This window comes from Lepidochelys olivacea (assembly GCF_965140295.1).
Source record: "Lepidochelys olivacea isolate rLepOli2 genome assembly, chromosome: 4".
Classification (NCBI taxonomy): domain Eukaryota; kingdom Metazoa; phylum Chordata; order Testudines; family Cheloniidae; genus Lepidochelys; species Lepidochelys olivacea.
In genome coordinates, this window is record NC_140414.1 from 41,510,299 (window position 1) to 41,524,577 (window position 14,279).

Sequence of the window (14,279 nt, forward strand, 5' to 3'; positions counted from 1 at the left end):
TCTTTTTTTAAAAAAATAATTTAATTTTCGGGAGGACAGTGGTAACCAGCCACTTAGTTACCTGGTCAGAATAGATGCAAACTGTTGTTTTTAACCAGAAAGACAGCTATATTCTGATGCCAAGACACAAGGGGGAGGGGTGGTCTCTCTCACTGGTCACATATTGCTACAGCCTGCCACTGTTTTAGTAAGTCAGAAAAGAGGCCTTCAAAAAGCTGTGTATCACTGAACGCAGTAATGGTACCATTTTATGCATGAATTTGCTTTACTGTCTTTTACCGTGAAAACTTATAAGGACAATGTTTATTTTTTAAAGCATAAAACATTATAAAAATAGAAAGGCTATAAGCATTAGGCACCCCATACAGGCCCCATAATGATAAATCCAAAAATTAGTGAAAAGATGCTACCATATGTTATAAGCCAAGAACACGCACCACAATGGGGATTGGGCGGGGGGGGGGGAGGGCGGGCAATGAACAAGAGCGAGGAAAACAATTTTGCTTTTACATCACATGCTGACAGCAAGTCCCTGTTGAAATAAACAGAGTAAGATGGAACAAAATTGGCTTGACATGATGTTATAAATAGAGTGAGCTATGGTTTATTAATGAACTATGAGAAACAGGCTTAGTTTTCTTCTCCAAATTTGAGTCAATTTCCAGAAGAATCTTAATAAATATGGAGTATTTGCTTTTGCTGATATTTATTTATTTACTCTTGTAACAGACATACAAGTACATATTTGTATGGTGTGTGAGTTTATTCTCCCTCTCTCTGGGTAACATTTGTCAAAAGTAATTAAGTCCATTTTCAAAACTGACTTATGTAGCCTGTGTAACCCCCCCCTTCTGTTTTCCTCATCTTCCTTTTCTCATTTCCCTTTCATGTCTTTTACATCCACTTGTTGAATCTTCCATTGTATTTATATAACACCCAGCAACACCCTGCTATCAGTGGCTGTCCAGGTACCACAACAAAGTAAATATTAAATAATATGAATTGCAGTATGAAAAAGGAAATTTATAAACACTTTTGAAATACATAACTTTGATTTAGTTATTTTGGATAAAAGATTTTTAAAAAACCGTATAATATATATGTGAGCAGTGGACTTTTCCTCCAGACGTGGCAGATGCTTGAGGCATTTATCTTTGGGCTGAATCAAACATTTGTTGAACCTAAAGGTTTCTGTACAAGAAATCCTATTTCTTTTAGTGTATCTGCATACGCAATATGCAAATTCAAACAAGAGAGAAACAGTGTTTAAAAAGTCTTGTGGGCAAATTCATCCCTGGTGAACTACGCCTGACATAGATAGAGTTTGCCAGAGATGAATTTGACTCGGCCCTCAAATGCCGCTTTGGTGTATGCAGGTAATGTGGTCTCTGCATCGTCTTAAAGAGATTATTTGGTTGGTTAAAGAGCTTTTGGAACTATTGCCAAAAAGGAAGGATAAATTGTGGTTGCCCCCTGCAATTGAGTTTTCCAGGTGGTGAGGTTGATATTGCTAATACAATATAACATTCAACACTGAAAAAGATACATTGCCATTACAGTCACAATAGGTATTTTATTCTTCAAGGCCCTGACTAAGATCAGTGATACAACTGAGTGCTGCACGGAGAATGTTAGACAATCCAATGCTCTATTAATATGCAAGTCACTGACATTCCCAAAGAAGAGGAATCTCCAATCCTGGTTTATATATGGAACAATTGCTTCCAAAGGCCCTTGGCCTACTGTAAATGTGCAGAGTCTCATTTCCCTCTCGTTTACATCAGAATAACACTACTGACGTGAGTGGGGCTCCCAGAATATAAAGCAATGATACCGAGAAGAGAGTCAAGTCCCCTGTGTAGAGAAGGATTGACATATATAATGGAAAGCAGGTAGCATGGAAGCACGGTTGGTTCTTATGCTACAGAACACTTGTGATTTCTTTTAAAAAAAATGTTTGTCCTGCCTTCTGATTTATACTTTGCAGGTCCCAAAGTGACAAATTTAAATTGTTAAGCTGCTTCAGAGCAACAGTTAATTTGTGTACACATTTCAATGTAGTTGGTAGAAACAAATATTTTGTGATACATAAATTAGCTTTAGGTAGTGTATGATTTACCAGAGCAATACCATATCAGTGCAACTACCGCAGAGACCACATATGCCTCAGCATTTTAAACTCCATGTTTTACTGGGGCCATTAAACTGTCCACAGATCCTCATCCTTTTTAAAACTGGGTGGTAATTAATGGTTCTTCATTCCATTGTTAAATATAGTGGCAACTCCAGGTAGAAGAGTTAGAGTCAGGGGAGCTATAATTGATACGTTGTAGGATGTCAGAATTAACTAATATGTTTGTGCCAAGGAGACCCAGAAACTCAAAGGGGGCATTGCTGTGCAATACTGATACTCCGTCTACACATCAAAGGCAGGATTTGGCTCAATATTTGAGATATTGTGCAATGCTCAAACTTAGGGGTTTACATTTAAAATAACCAATTGCGACATGCAGTGTATAAAAAAATAAACCTGATTTTCAGATGTTTAACTCTACAGTGAAGTTTGGAGGCACATGTACCGGTAAGTACAGTCTGTGTATGGACAAATGATCATTTACACACAGTATCTAGAACATTTGATCTGTATTCCTGTTGAATATGCAAAGCAGGCGCACAAATATATACATGTATGTCTGTGGTGAAGCTTCTGAAAATCTGGTCTTACAGCCAGATTTTCAAATGCAGATGTCTAATGTTAAGTGCATACACAAGTGGCCAGATTTTCACAGGTACTAAGCACCCAATGAGTTTTAGAGGGAGTGGAATGTGTTCAACAACTCTAAAATATCAGGTCACTGAGGATGCTAAATATGGATTTGGGTGCCTAGCTATAGGTTCTTTGAGCTTATATGTCTCACTAAGCATTAGGGCTGCCAACTTTCTAATGGCACAAAACCGAACACCCTGCCCTGAGGCCTCGCCCCCACTCACTCACTCCAGCCCCCCTCCCACTGTCGCTTGCTCTCCCCCACCCTCAAGCGTTTTCACTGGGCTGGGACAGGGGGTTGGGGTGTGGGAGGGGGTGAGGGCTGTAGCTGGGTTCCGGGGTGGGGCCAGAAATGTGCAGTTCAGGCTGCAGGAGGGGGTTCCAGGCTGGGGGAGGGGGTTGGGGTGTGGGTTCTGGGAGAGAGTTAGGGTGTGGGAGCGGGTTCTGACATGGGGCAGGAGGCTCGGGTTGCAGGCTCTGGCTGGGCAGCACTTACCTCAGGCGGCTCACGGTCGGCGGTACAGCGTGGCTAAGGCAGGATCCTTGCCTGCCCTGGCTCAGCACTGCTCCTGGAAGCAGCTTCCATGTCTAGCCCCTAGGTGGAGACGCGGCCAGGTGACTCTGCATGGTGAGCGCTACCCGCACCCACAGGCTCCCATTCGCCGCAGTTCCTGGCCAGTGGGGGCAGGGAAAGCACACGGAGCTTCCCTGATCACCCCAGCACCTAGGGGCTGGACAAGCCGGCCGCTTTCGCAGAGCTTTGCAGAGCCAGGACAGGCAGAGCCTGTCTTAGCCATGCTGCACCGCCTACTGGACTTGTAACGGCCCGATCAGCAGAACTGACCAAAGTCACCAGGGTCCCCTTTTGACTGGGCTTTCCAGTCGAAAACCAGACGCCTGGCAAACCTACTAAGTATAAATGTGGTTGTGAGTGCTAATGCTGGTGTTGTGTAAGAGTAATAAACAGACAAATATATAGGTATTGATCATGTTTATGCACCATGGCCTATGTCTCAGACTATATATTGATAAACTTAACATTGATCTGATGGGATTTTTTCCTAAGTAAAACAAATTTTAGAGCCCCAATAGGCTGTCACCATATTTTGTGTCCACTTATCTGATATAACTAGATATTGGCAGGGGTACCATGTATACAGTATGCTATTACTCTTATACTGTATATTAACATACTGATTCTATTTTGGTATTTTAATTAGTTGTCGTCCTACAAACACCACTGGCCCTACCCCAAATGGGGGGCATTTTGTTTAAATAGATTAAATCCCATCTTGAATTATGATTCCTTCTCCAATTAATGTTGACACTACTGAAGTGCTGAGATCCAGAAGCTGTTGGCCAGAGAATTCTAACTCTCACCTCTGTGTTGTTCTCCTGTGCTTGTCTCTTATTCCTGAGTTCAGTATGAGAACTGGGATTTGGGCCCAATGAATGAATGGTCTGTTGCATTTATTGTAGACAGAGATAAACTTCTTAAGAGTTTTCATATCTGACTCTTACTTAATTTTTTTCTAGGCAATTCCATTTTTTCTCTTTTCCTCAGAGCTCTCCCTCTCTGTTTGTTTGTTGAGTTCTTGGCTATTTTATTCAGTGCTCATACACAGCAGCAGTACAGCATTTGGGTTACTTTCTCGTCTTTTTAACAACTGAGGTACACACACAGTGCTTTGCCCATCACTTGAAGAATATACTGTCCTCCTTCTCACCTTATTCCATTTGTAGAGTGTCAGTCTTTTTGTTTATTTAGCACTTAGTTCTTAATTCATTGCTTTTATTGCTACAAAGAAGGAGGTTGAGGTCACCTGCACTGCTGTTTGAGTTCAGTCTGCTTCAGCTGGCTCAGATTCCCTACTGCTGTCTGACCTTTCTAGGGGAGTGATAAAAAGAGTCGAAGAATTGGCTGAGGAATGTAATGAGTACAAAAGAGCTTGGAACACGTAACACATGCATTGAAAACCATACTTGTTAATTCCTTGAATCATGGTTAAGATGTAATTAAAGATGAATAACTGAGATTGCAGGCAACCAGTTTTGCCCACTCTCTGTCCTGCCCACGTACAAACTGTAGGAAGGTAAATTGAAACGGATTGTCTGCAGTTAATGCATTTTAGACACTTAAACTTAGACAAATTACCAGTATTCACAGATTCAGCAATGATGAGACGTGTTGATATGTATAGAAAAGCATCATAATAATGAATAGTGCTGTCTTCTTCACTGGCTTGCTAGAAGTATGGAAATACAGCACCAGATCTGGAAGTCCTCACTCAGTTTTTACTCAGGCAAAATCGCCATTGACCTCAGTGGGAGTTTTGCCTGAGCATGAATTGAGTAGGGGCTTCAAGGTTCATCCCTCAATAAATATTACAAGAGTTATATGTTGTTTTGCTACTTCCACGTCTGGGGTTCATTTATGCTTTTTAGGGTACTGGCCAGAACTGAGAGTGGAGCAGTGGTGAACTATTCCTGTGAGAGCTTCAACAGACATACTGTCTCCTGACACTCCCCTGTGTACAAAGGGGTTACATTGGGGTGGGCAAACTTTTTGGTCCCAGGGCCACATTAGGGTTATGATATTGTCTGGAGGGCCGGGTAGGGAAGGCTGTGCCTCCCCAAAGAGCCTGACTCCTGCCCCCTATCCACCCTTCCCACTTCCCACCCCCTGACTGCCCACCTCAGAACCCCCTACCCATCCAACCCCCCCGCTCCTTGTCCCCTGACCACCCCCTCCCAGGACCCCACCCGGGGTGAAAGTAAGTCAAGTGACTTACCGGTACACTGGGGCCAGCTCGCCCCTGGAAGGGGCAGGTCTGAGGGGGTCAGAGCCAGCCCTAGCCCACCCTGTAAGGTAAATGCACCCCCTCTTTCTCATCCTCCCCCCCACCAGGGTAGCAGCAGCAGTGCAGGGCTCCGGGGGCTATTTAGAGGACCAGGGCGGCAGAGGCAGCTGGAGCCCCAACCCTTTAAATAGCCCCCGGAGCCCCCGCTACCCTAGGGCTCTGGGGGCTATTTAAAGGGCCTGCGGCTCCCCTGCTTCTACTGTCCTGGTCCTTTAAATAGTCCCCGGAGCTCTGGAGTAGTGGCAGCGGGGCTCCAGTGGCTATTTAAAGGGCCGGGTGGTAGAAGCAGGGGAGCCCCGAGCCCTTTAAATAGCCACCGGAGCCCCACAGCCGCTACCCCAGGGCTCCAGCAGCAGGGCTCTGGAGGCAACTTAAAGGGCCTGGGGCTCCAGCCACTGCTGGGTGCCCCAGGCCCTTTAAATTTCCCCCTGGGGAAGCCAGGCTGCCCCACTACGGTGCACCAGCTCTTGCCGGTACGCCATACTGGGGCGTACCGGCTTACTTTCACCTCTGACCCCACCCCTTATCCAACCCTGCTGCTCCCTGTCCCCTGACTGCCCTGACCCCTATCCACACGCCCGCCCCTAACATCCCCCTGGGACCTCATCCCCATCCAGCCGCCCCAGGCTCCCTGTCCCCGACTCTCCCAACCCCTATCATCACACCCCTGCCCCCTGACAGGCCCCGCGGGACTCCCACACTTATCCAACCCAGCCCTGTTCCCCGTCCCGTGACGGCCCCCCCCCAGAACCTCTGCCCCCTGTTCCCTGCTGACTGCCCCCCGAGACCTCCTTCACCGTAACCAACCCCCCTTACTATGCTGCTCAGATCAGCAGGAGCTCGCAGCCACGCCAATGCGCTGCCCGGGAGGAGCAGCGGGCCAGAGCACTGGCAGCAAGGTGAGGCTGCGGGGAAGGAGGACAGCAGGGGAGGGGCCGAGGGCTAGCCTCCCCAGCCAGGAGCTCAGGGGCTAGGCAGGACGGTTCCATGGGCCGGATGTGGCCCACAGGCCATAGTTTGCCCACCTCTGGGTTACATCCACTGTTACACACCTTAAGACATGAAGTGTAAACCCTCCTTCACAGATATCCAGTTCTACAGGCTGGTTGCAGAGTGGATTGTGGCCATGGAGTGGTTGTATATTAGCTAGTGCTGTTCTGACCATGGAATTCCTCTTGAATTCATTGACTTGTCGTCTTGTCTCATAGAACATACCTGCTGTCATTTCTCCACAGAACCCTTTCATGCCCCACTCTCCTCACAACGCTCTCTTCTTATTGCTTTCTTCATGTCCTTGACCCACACATGACCTTATGCTAAGGTGATGCTCCCTTTGTTGAATCAGTCTCCCTCACTCTCCCAGTCTCACTGCATGGCCAAGTACCTTCTATCTTCCTCTTTGAGTCCTTCATGCAAAGTCACTGATTCTAAAAATCTGTTTTCTAATAACCCCCATGCTCACCCTTACCGGAACTGTTGCTATCATGTATTGTCTCTGGTGGTTTTGCCTTGTATAACTAATCTTGTAAGCTATTTGGTGCAGGTGATATGTCTGAATTTGTGTGTGTGTAAATCACCATGTACATTCACTCCAAGATATAGGGTGATTTGTAATAATTATGAAAAGAGTAACATTAATACACATTGCTATTTCAAGTAAGAAATGCATCATATGCTCTTTCTAAATACTCTTCATCTTTTTCAGTTTAAATATTTCACATCATTCATAGCTTAATTTCCAAATGCTTTACAATAATTTCCATATGTCCCATACAACTTTCTATGGTTCTTCTGTAGACGTTACCTAATTCTAGACGTTACCTAATTCAATTTAGAACCATCCTGGAAGCACTGATCTGAGTTACTCTACATACATCATCTATTTATATATGTGCTTTTTGTATTTTTTTTCAGAATAAATTATCATTTGCTGTAGCACAAATAGAAAGCAAGAGCAACAATGGTAAAGATTACACCCTGAAAAATAAAATCAGAGGGAAGAGACAGCATTGTAAAATGTCTGAACAGATTGAACTGCAGCTGTTGTTGAAAATACCCTGATAAATGCCTGCTATTTTTCTTGATGCTTAACTTGAGAGATGATTATTCTGTTTCTGCAGACTGTGACTGAGAAACACAAGCTGAATGTACCTGAGACGATGACCGAGGTCCTGGATGTTTCAGATGAGGAAGGTGAGCAACTTAAATTTCCTTGTTTAGTGTCTTTTACGCCACCTACAGTATAGAATTAAGCTGCTTCAATTCTTGAAATCGTGTGCTGTTTAAAGTCCTTGATTTAATGCCTTTTTGGCTACAAGATTTGAATAGAGGCATTAAAGATGACCCCAATCCAAAAACTCTAGATCCAAATGTCTTGTATGTTTGTAATGGTCAGAACCAAATTCTGAAGTCTAAACACTTTCAAACATGGGAGTTTAAAATTCATATATAAAGCTTTTCCAAAGGTGCACTTACCCACTATAAAGAGAGGTTTGAGGCGCTGAACATTTTGGATCAGGTCCACCTGTATCAGATATGCATATCAGAGAAATAGACAGGGATCTTTGTTTAATTGGAAACATTAGGTAAAGATGCATATGTCTGAAGGAGACTAAACTGTTACCTTGAAGGCCTTTTGGCACTTGCTGACCACAGATTCATAGAGCATGACATAAAGTAACAACACACTGAGGCCATTGGCACCCTTTCAGATTTAACCCCATCTGCTGACTGAAGGTGTATGTTATATCACTTAGCTTAGTCCCAAGAAAACATCTGTGAAATTGATCTGGGATTATTACCTTTGGGCAGTTTATACTGAATAGAAATAAGCAAGCTAGCTTTGGGGGATACATTTTTAATAGTTTATGAAAGAATAGTTGACAAATTTAAAATACTGTGACTTCTGGACTAATGGTGGATATACTTACAGATGATACTTATAGATTCTTTTTCTATCTGAAATGCTGAATAATTCTATAGTAATGATATTTTATGCATGGCATATCTGCTGATTCTTATTGTCTGATGGGAATTGTCCTGATTGTGAGTGCCTAAGAGATTTAGGAACCTAAATTACAATTTTAAAAGTGACTTGAAAGATTAAGTCTCATAGAAAGTCAATAGGATTTGGGTTCCTAAGTGCCTAGATACCCTTTTGAGATGGCTGTTAGGCTGCTAAATTACTTAGGCAATTTTTAAAATTTATCCTGTGTCTAATTTGTGTGTTGAACTACAGATATTTGATTTCTTTTGTCAATTTGCCCATGCTTAACAAGACAGCAGGCCATAAATCAACAAGCATTCAAATCTATATGCAGTCAAGAATATGTTAGGCTTCTCTGCAATGTAATCAATGCAATTATATCTCTAAGGCCTGACTCTGCCACCTCTATTCCCTTTGAGCAGCACTTTACTCCTTGAACAATCCGAATGGGACTACTCATGAGTGACAAAATAAGGCCTTTAACAATTACAGCATTATGTTTATATTTTTCTATCCCCTTTGTTCATGTAAGCTACCATTCAGTCCTCTTTTAATCTGCAAAGCACAGCATGGCTTTCCACTGCTGTATCTGGAGGAGCTAGTTACTGGCTATCCCCTTTTCTCAAGCTAACTTGTATGTTGTGCAGCCTTTAAACACTCTGATGATGAACGCCTCAGTGATGGGGAAGCATATAGTGGCACAGGTGCTGTTAGAAGGAGTTCTTGGAGTAAGACACAAAAACTTTTCTGTTTCTGTTTAATTTGGTTTTATGTATTTATTTTTGTGCTGAGACGATCTGCATCTGCATAATCTGGGTGCCTAATACTGATCCATGTTAAAAGAAAAGGAGTTCTTGTGGCCCTTAGAGACTAACCAATTTATCTGAGCATAAGCTTTCATGAGCTACAGCTCACTTCATCGGATGCATGTTGTTACTTTTGAGAGCATGTCTGTGTGTATTTTTCTGTATGGAGAAGCCAGAAAATCCGAAGGCAATTTTAACTGTACCATTCATTATTTGACAGCACTTATTGTGGCCTTTTGGCATGACTAATTCCCTCCAGATTATTATCTTAACATTCTGGGTTTTCTTGTCACCAGCCAACAAACAGAGTTTATCAAAAAGCTAGCAGACTGGAAATCAGCCCTCTTCTACATATCCTCTCAGGGCATAGGCGCTATACTAAGCATTTATGCCAATGCTGCCTCTGTGATCATACTGCTGATCACTGAGCAGAATGATCACAATGATTGCACTTCATGTCACCCTGCTTATAAAATCCATTCTTGGGGGCAAAAGCATTTTGGGGGTATGCAAACTTGTTGTTGTGGGTGGTGACTATAAGAGGAAATTAAAGTCGCTGGAGGCCAAAAGACAGAGACCTTTTATTACAGAGACTCAGGCTTTTCATAATTGTGGATTGTCTGTAAGAGACTAGCAGTAAGGTTCTTGCAGATCTTACCCTTAGTTGTATTACACTGACAAGATATATTTCTGAATAAATAAATGTGACACACTAAACCTTCTAACTTTAATCATATAGTTAAAAAGTTGAACATGACAGGAATACTTGAGCAAGTTAATATTTCAGAGCCCCACTGTGGAGCCTATTTATGGGAGGAGTTTGTTATTCGGTATTTTTCCTGTGAAGCAGTGGTTTTGTTTATGACTGTAATACTATATTAACAATATAATATTCATTTATGAATAATAATTCAGATGCAATATCCAATGTCAATGATGTAAAATCAAAAAAGCCATCTAGTCCATTCATCTCCCTGGATTGTTTCCTGGAGGATGTTTGCTATTGTTCAGGTTTTAAATGTCTCAGTGATGGGGCGAGGCTTCCACTGTATGTGGGTCCATTGGGCTCCCACTTGGTCTTTGGTAATTTTCACCCAGTAGTTTGTACGTTTAGCAGCAAGAGTCTACTGGGGATCTTTTGCTCTTGAGAATATCTGCAAGAGTTTAGTGCTGAGGGCAGCATTGTTATTCACATAGAGGCAGTAGGCTAGGTATTTTGTGTTTGTATGTTAAATTGGTTTCTGTTTATTTTTAAATAAACATCATGGTTTGTATCATGTATTTTTAAGCACCGGAAATATGTGGTTGGTGTTGTATAAAACAGAGCGAAAGATGGAAATGCAGACACGTGTGGTGTGATGACTCTCAGATGGGTCGCCATCAATAGGTTTGGCAGAAAGAGTGAATGTTAGGCAAGATTTGAATGAAGAAAGGTAGTCATCTTTTGCATCAGAAGGCCAGGGAGTTCCAAAGTCAGGCTAGCATGGCAGAAAGTGAAGTCATGAGTGGAAGATAGAAAGTGGAATGGATAGAAAGGGAGCAGTGAGAGGGAGGCACTGAAGGAGCAAAGGGAGTGACAGATGGAAACTTTTGCAGTTGATAACACTATTACATCAAAGAACAAATCCCACTACATTACCACAAAGGGCCCCGTTACATAGACCTACACAGGCAAAATATCCATTGGCATCAGTGAGTGTTTACCTGCCTCACAAGCTTGATATCAGGACCTAAGACTTTTTGTTACAACCCAGGTTGAAATCAAGTATGTTGCATAATTGAATTGTAATCTAAAATAAGGAATGCTTCTTAAAGACTAATATTAGTTGCTCCATATTTATTATCATTACTATTTGTTTAGCACCAGCAATATGATCAGTGCTGTACATACTACAGAAATAGAGAGAGACTTTCTAGAAGTTCAGACAGATCAAGGCCCTGATCCTGGAAAGACTTACACATGTGCTTAATGTTATGTGTAATCAATGGGGCTACTCATAGCTGTAAAGTGAACCATGTGCATAAGCTTTTGCAGGACTGGGTCCTTGAAGATGAATGTTGATGAGGCAAGACATTCTAGACAACTGAGAAGAGAGAACTTTTTTTCCCTTCAGATAATTGATGAGTAATGTCATTATTACTATGCAGCCATTACTTATATGTTATTTTTGCCCCACTTAAAGTAATAATAATTATAATAAAATACTTAGCACTTATTTTAATGCTATACATGTTTAAATGTTTCTACGGACAGTAATTAATTTTTGCTCAAAACTCCCTCAAGACAGAGATTTTAACTGTTGTCATCCCTATTGTATAGATAGGGGAACTGAGGCGGAAAAGTAAAAGAACTTAAACCAAGGAACTGCAGTGAGTTTATGTCAGAGAAAGCAACTCCTAATTCTCAATTCTGTTTCCATTGGACTAGATCATGGCATCATTTTGTATTTTGACATTGATTAAATAAAGTTCATTTTTGTTTGAGGAAAGGGGATAAGAAAATATAAAATGCCAGGGTATGATTTTTTATGTGTAGAAGAAATAGTCCCAGAAATCAGCCTTAGAATAACAGCACTCAAAGAGGAATAACCATTATAAAATAAACCCCTAGTGTTTACTGTCTAACAAATTACAAAAGATTCTATCCCATCTTTGCTTTAGAAATAAATTTGTGTTGTCATTGTGTCATTCTTTTAAACATCAACAAATACTAGTCATCTAAAGAAGAGGATCATTAGAATAATGAATTTGCTAAAGCATTGCTAAAAACAGAAATAGCTTAATCATATAGGCTGAAAGTAACATATGTCCTCTACATCTATAAGTACCGTAATATGCATTAAATCGCTACATGTTTTAATCACTAAAGGCCAAATTGTTCCATCTGTACGCACACAGAGTAGTCCCTTACTCTCAAGGAGTCCTATGGATTTCATACTTACTCAAAGTAATAATAACCATGGGAGAGTGGGGTTTCATATCCCTTCATGAACATGGATTAGTGATAAAGTGATTTCATGTAATCTGTAGAAGTAACTCATCATTGAAGCACAAGAAAAATGTGACTTTAGATTTCATAAAAGCTCAGAGTTAATCCATAACCTATTCCGCCAGATTCCTGATTAAAAGAAAAGTGGCTTACTAGGAATTTATAAACTGAAAATCCTATTTCTCATAAGAGAAATGCACCAATAAAAAGGTTTCTTCATTCGTTTTTGTAGCATACACTAAACTTGAGTATGCGAAATATTGAAACCATTTAATGAACGTGGCCATAATATTGCCATATGCAAGAAGAGTTGACAAGAGCTAATGAGGTATTACTGTTTTGTTTAGGCACTGAAGTGGGAATCAACAACCCTGGGTTCTATTACAGGATCTGCCACTGACCTATTTGTGTGACCTTAGGGAAGTCACTTCACTTTCTTGTGCCTCGGTTTCCCCATCTGTAAATTGGGAATAGTGATATATTCCTTTGTATGGCACTTATAGATCTATGGATTGAAAGTTCTATGTAAGAGCAATATTATTATTCATAGATTCATATATTTCAAGGACAGAAGGGACCATTATGATCCTCTAGTTTCTAGTCTGACCTCCTCTATAATACAGGCCATAGAACTTCCCCAAAATAATTCCTTTTCAAACGAAGCATATTATTAAAAAAAAATCTTGATTTAAAAATTGCTAGTGATAGAGAATCCACCACAACCCTTGGTAGATTGTTCAAATGGTTGATTACTCTCAATGTTAAAAATTTTCATTGTATTTCCACTCTGAATTTGTCTAGCTTCAACGTCCAGCCATTGGATTTTGTTATATCTTGGTCTGCTAGACTGAAGAGACCATTACCAAATATTTGTCCCCCATTTATAAACTGTGATCTGGTCACCCCTAAACTTTCTCTTTGTTAAACTAAATAGATTGAGCTCCTTGAGTCTATTACTATAAGACATATTTTCTAGTCCTGTAATCATTCTTGTAGCCCTTCTCTGAGCTCTCTCCAATTTATCAACATCGTTCTTGAATTGTGAACACCAGAACTGGATGCAGTATTCCAGCAGTAGTCACACCAGTGCCAAATATGGAGGTGAAATAACTTCTCTTCCCTTACTCAAGATTGCCCTATTTAAGGCAATCCCATTCAAGGATTGCATTAGCCAATTTGTCTACAGTGTTGCACTGGGAACTCATATTGAGCTGATTATCCACCATGACATCCAAATCTTTTTCTGAGTCACTACTTCCCAGGATAGAGTCCCTCATCCTGCAAGTATAGCCTACACTCTCTGTTCCCAGATGTATACATTTACAGTTAACCATAGTAAAACACATTGTTTACTTTAGCCCAATTTACCAAGTGATCCAGATAGCTCTGTATCAATGATGTATACTTTTCATTATTTACCAGTCCTCCAATCTTTGTGTCATCTGCAAACTTTATCAATGATGATTTTATGTACTCTTGCAGGTCATTGATAAAAATGTTAAATGTCCGAGGATCAAGAACTAATCCCTGTGGGAACCCACTCAAAGCTCAGTGATGATTCCCTGTACAATTACGTTTTGAGACCTATTAGTTAGCCAATTTTTAATCCAATTAATGTATGCCATGTTAATTTTGTGTTTTAGTTTTTTTATCAAAATGTCTGTGGTATCCAAGTCAAATGCCTTGCAGAAATCTAAGTATATTTCATCAACACAATTACCTTTATATATCAAACTTATATTCACATCAGAAATTGAAATAATCAAATGTTAGTTTGATTATGACATGATTATTGTAATTATATAATGCTGTAGGTATATTCTTTGTTCAAAATACATTATGGCTGCACCTGCCTGGAATTGCGTTGTGA

The 14,279-nt window shown here is 41.1% G+C and overlaps 1 protein-coding gene across 9 annotated transcripts in view; it reads left to right on the top strand.

The window, feature by feature from the left end:
- Positions 1-14,279, top strand: part of ANK2 (ankyrin 2) — a 589,776-nt gene that overhangs the window by 481,721 nt on the left and 93,776 nt on the right. For all 9 annotated transcript variants that reach the window (XM_084626827.1, XM_084626832.1, XM_084626829.1 and 6 more), the window contains one exon: positions 7,749-7,821. In XM_084626827.1, the coding sequence (XP_084482953.1) occupies positions 7,749-7,821 (73 nt within the window). The remainder of the gene's footprint in view (positions 1-7,748; positions 7,822-14,279) is intronic.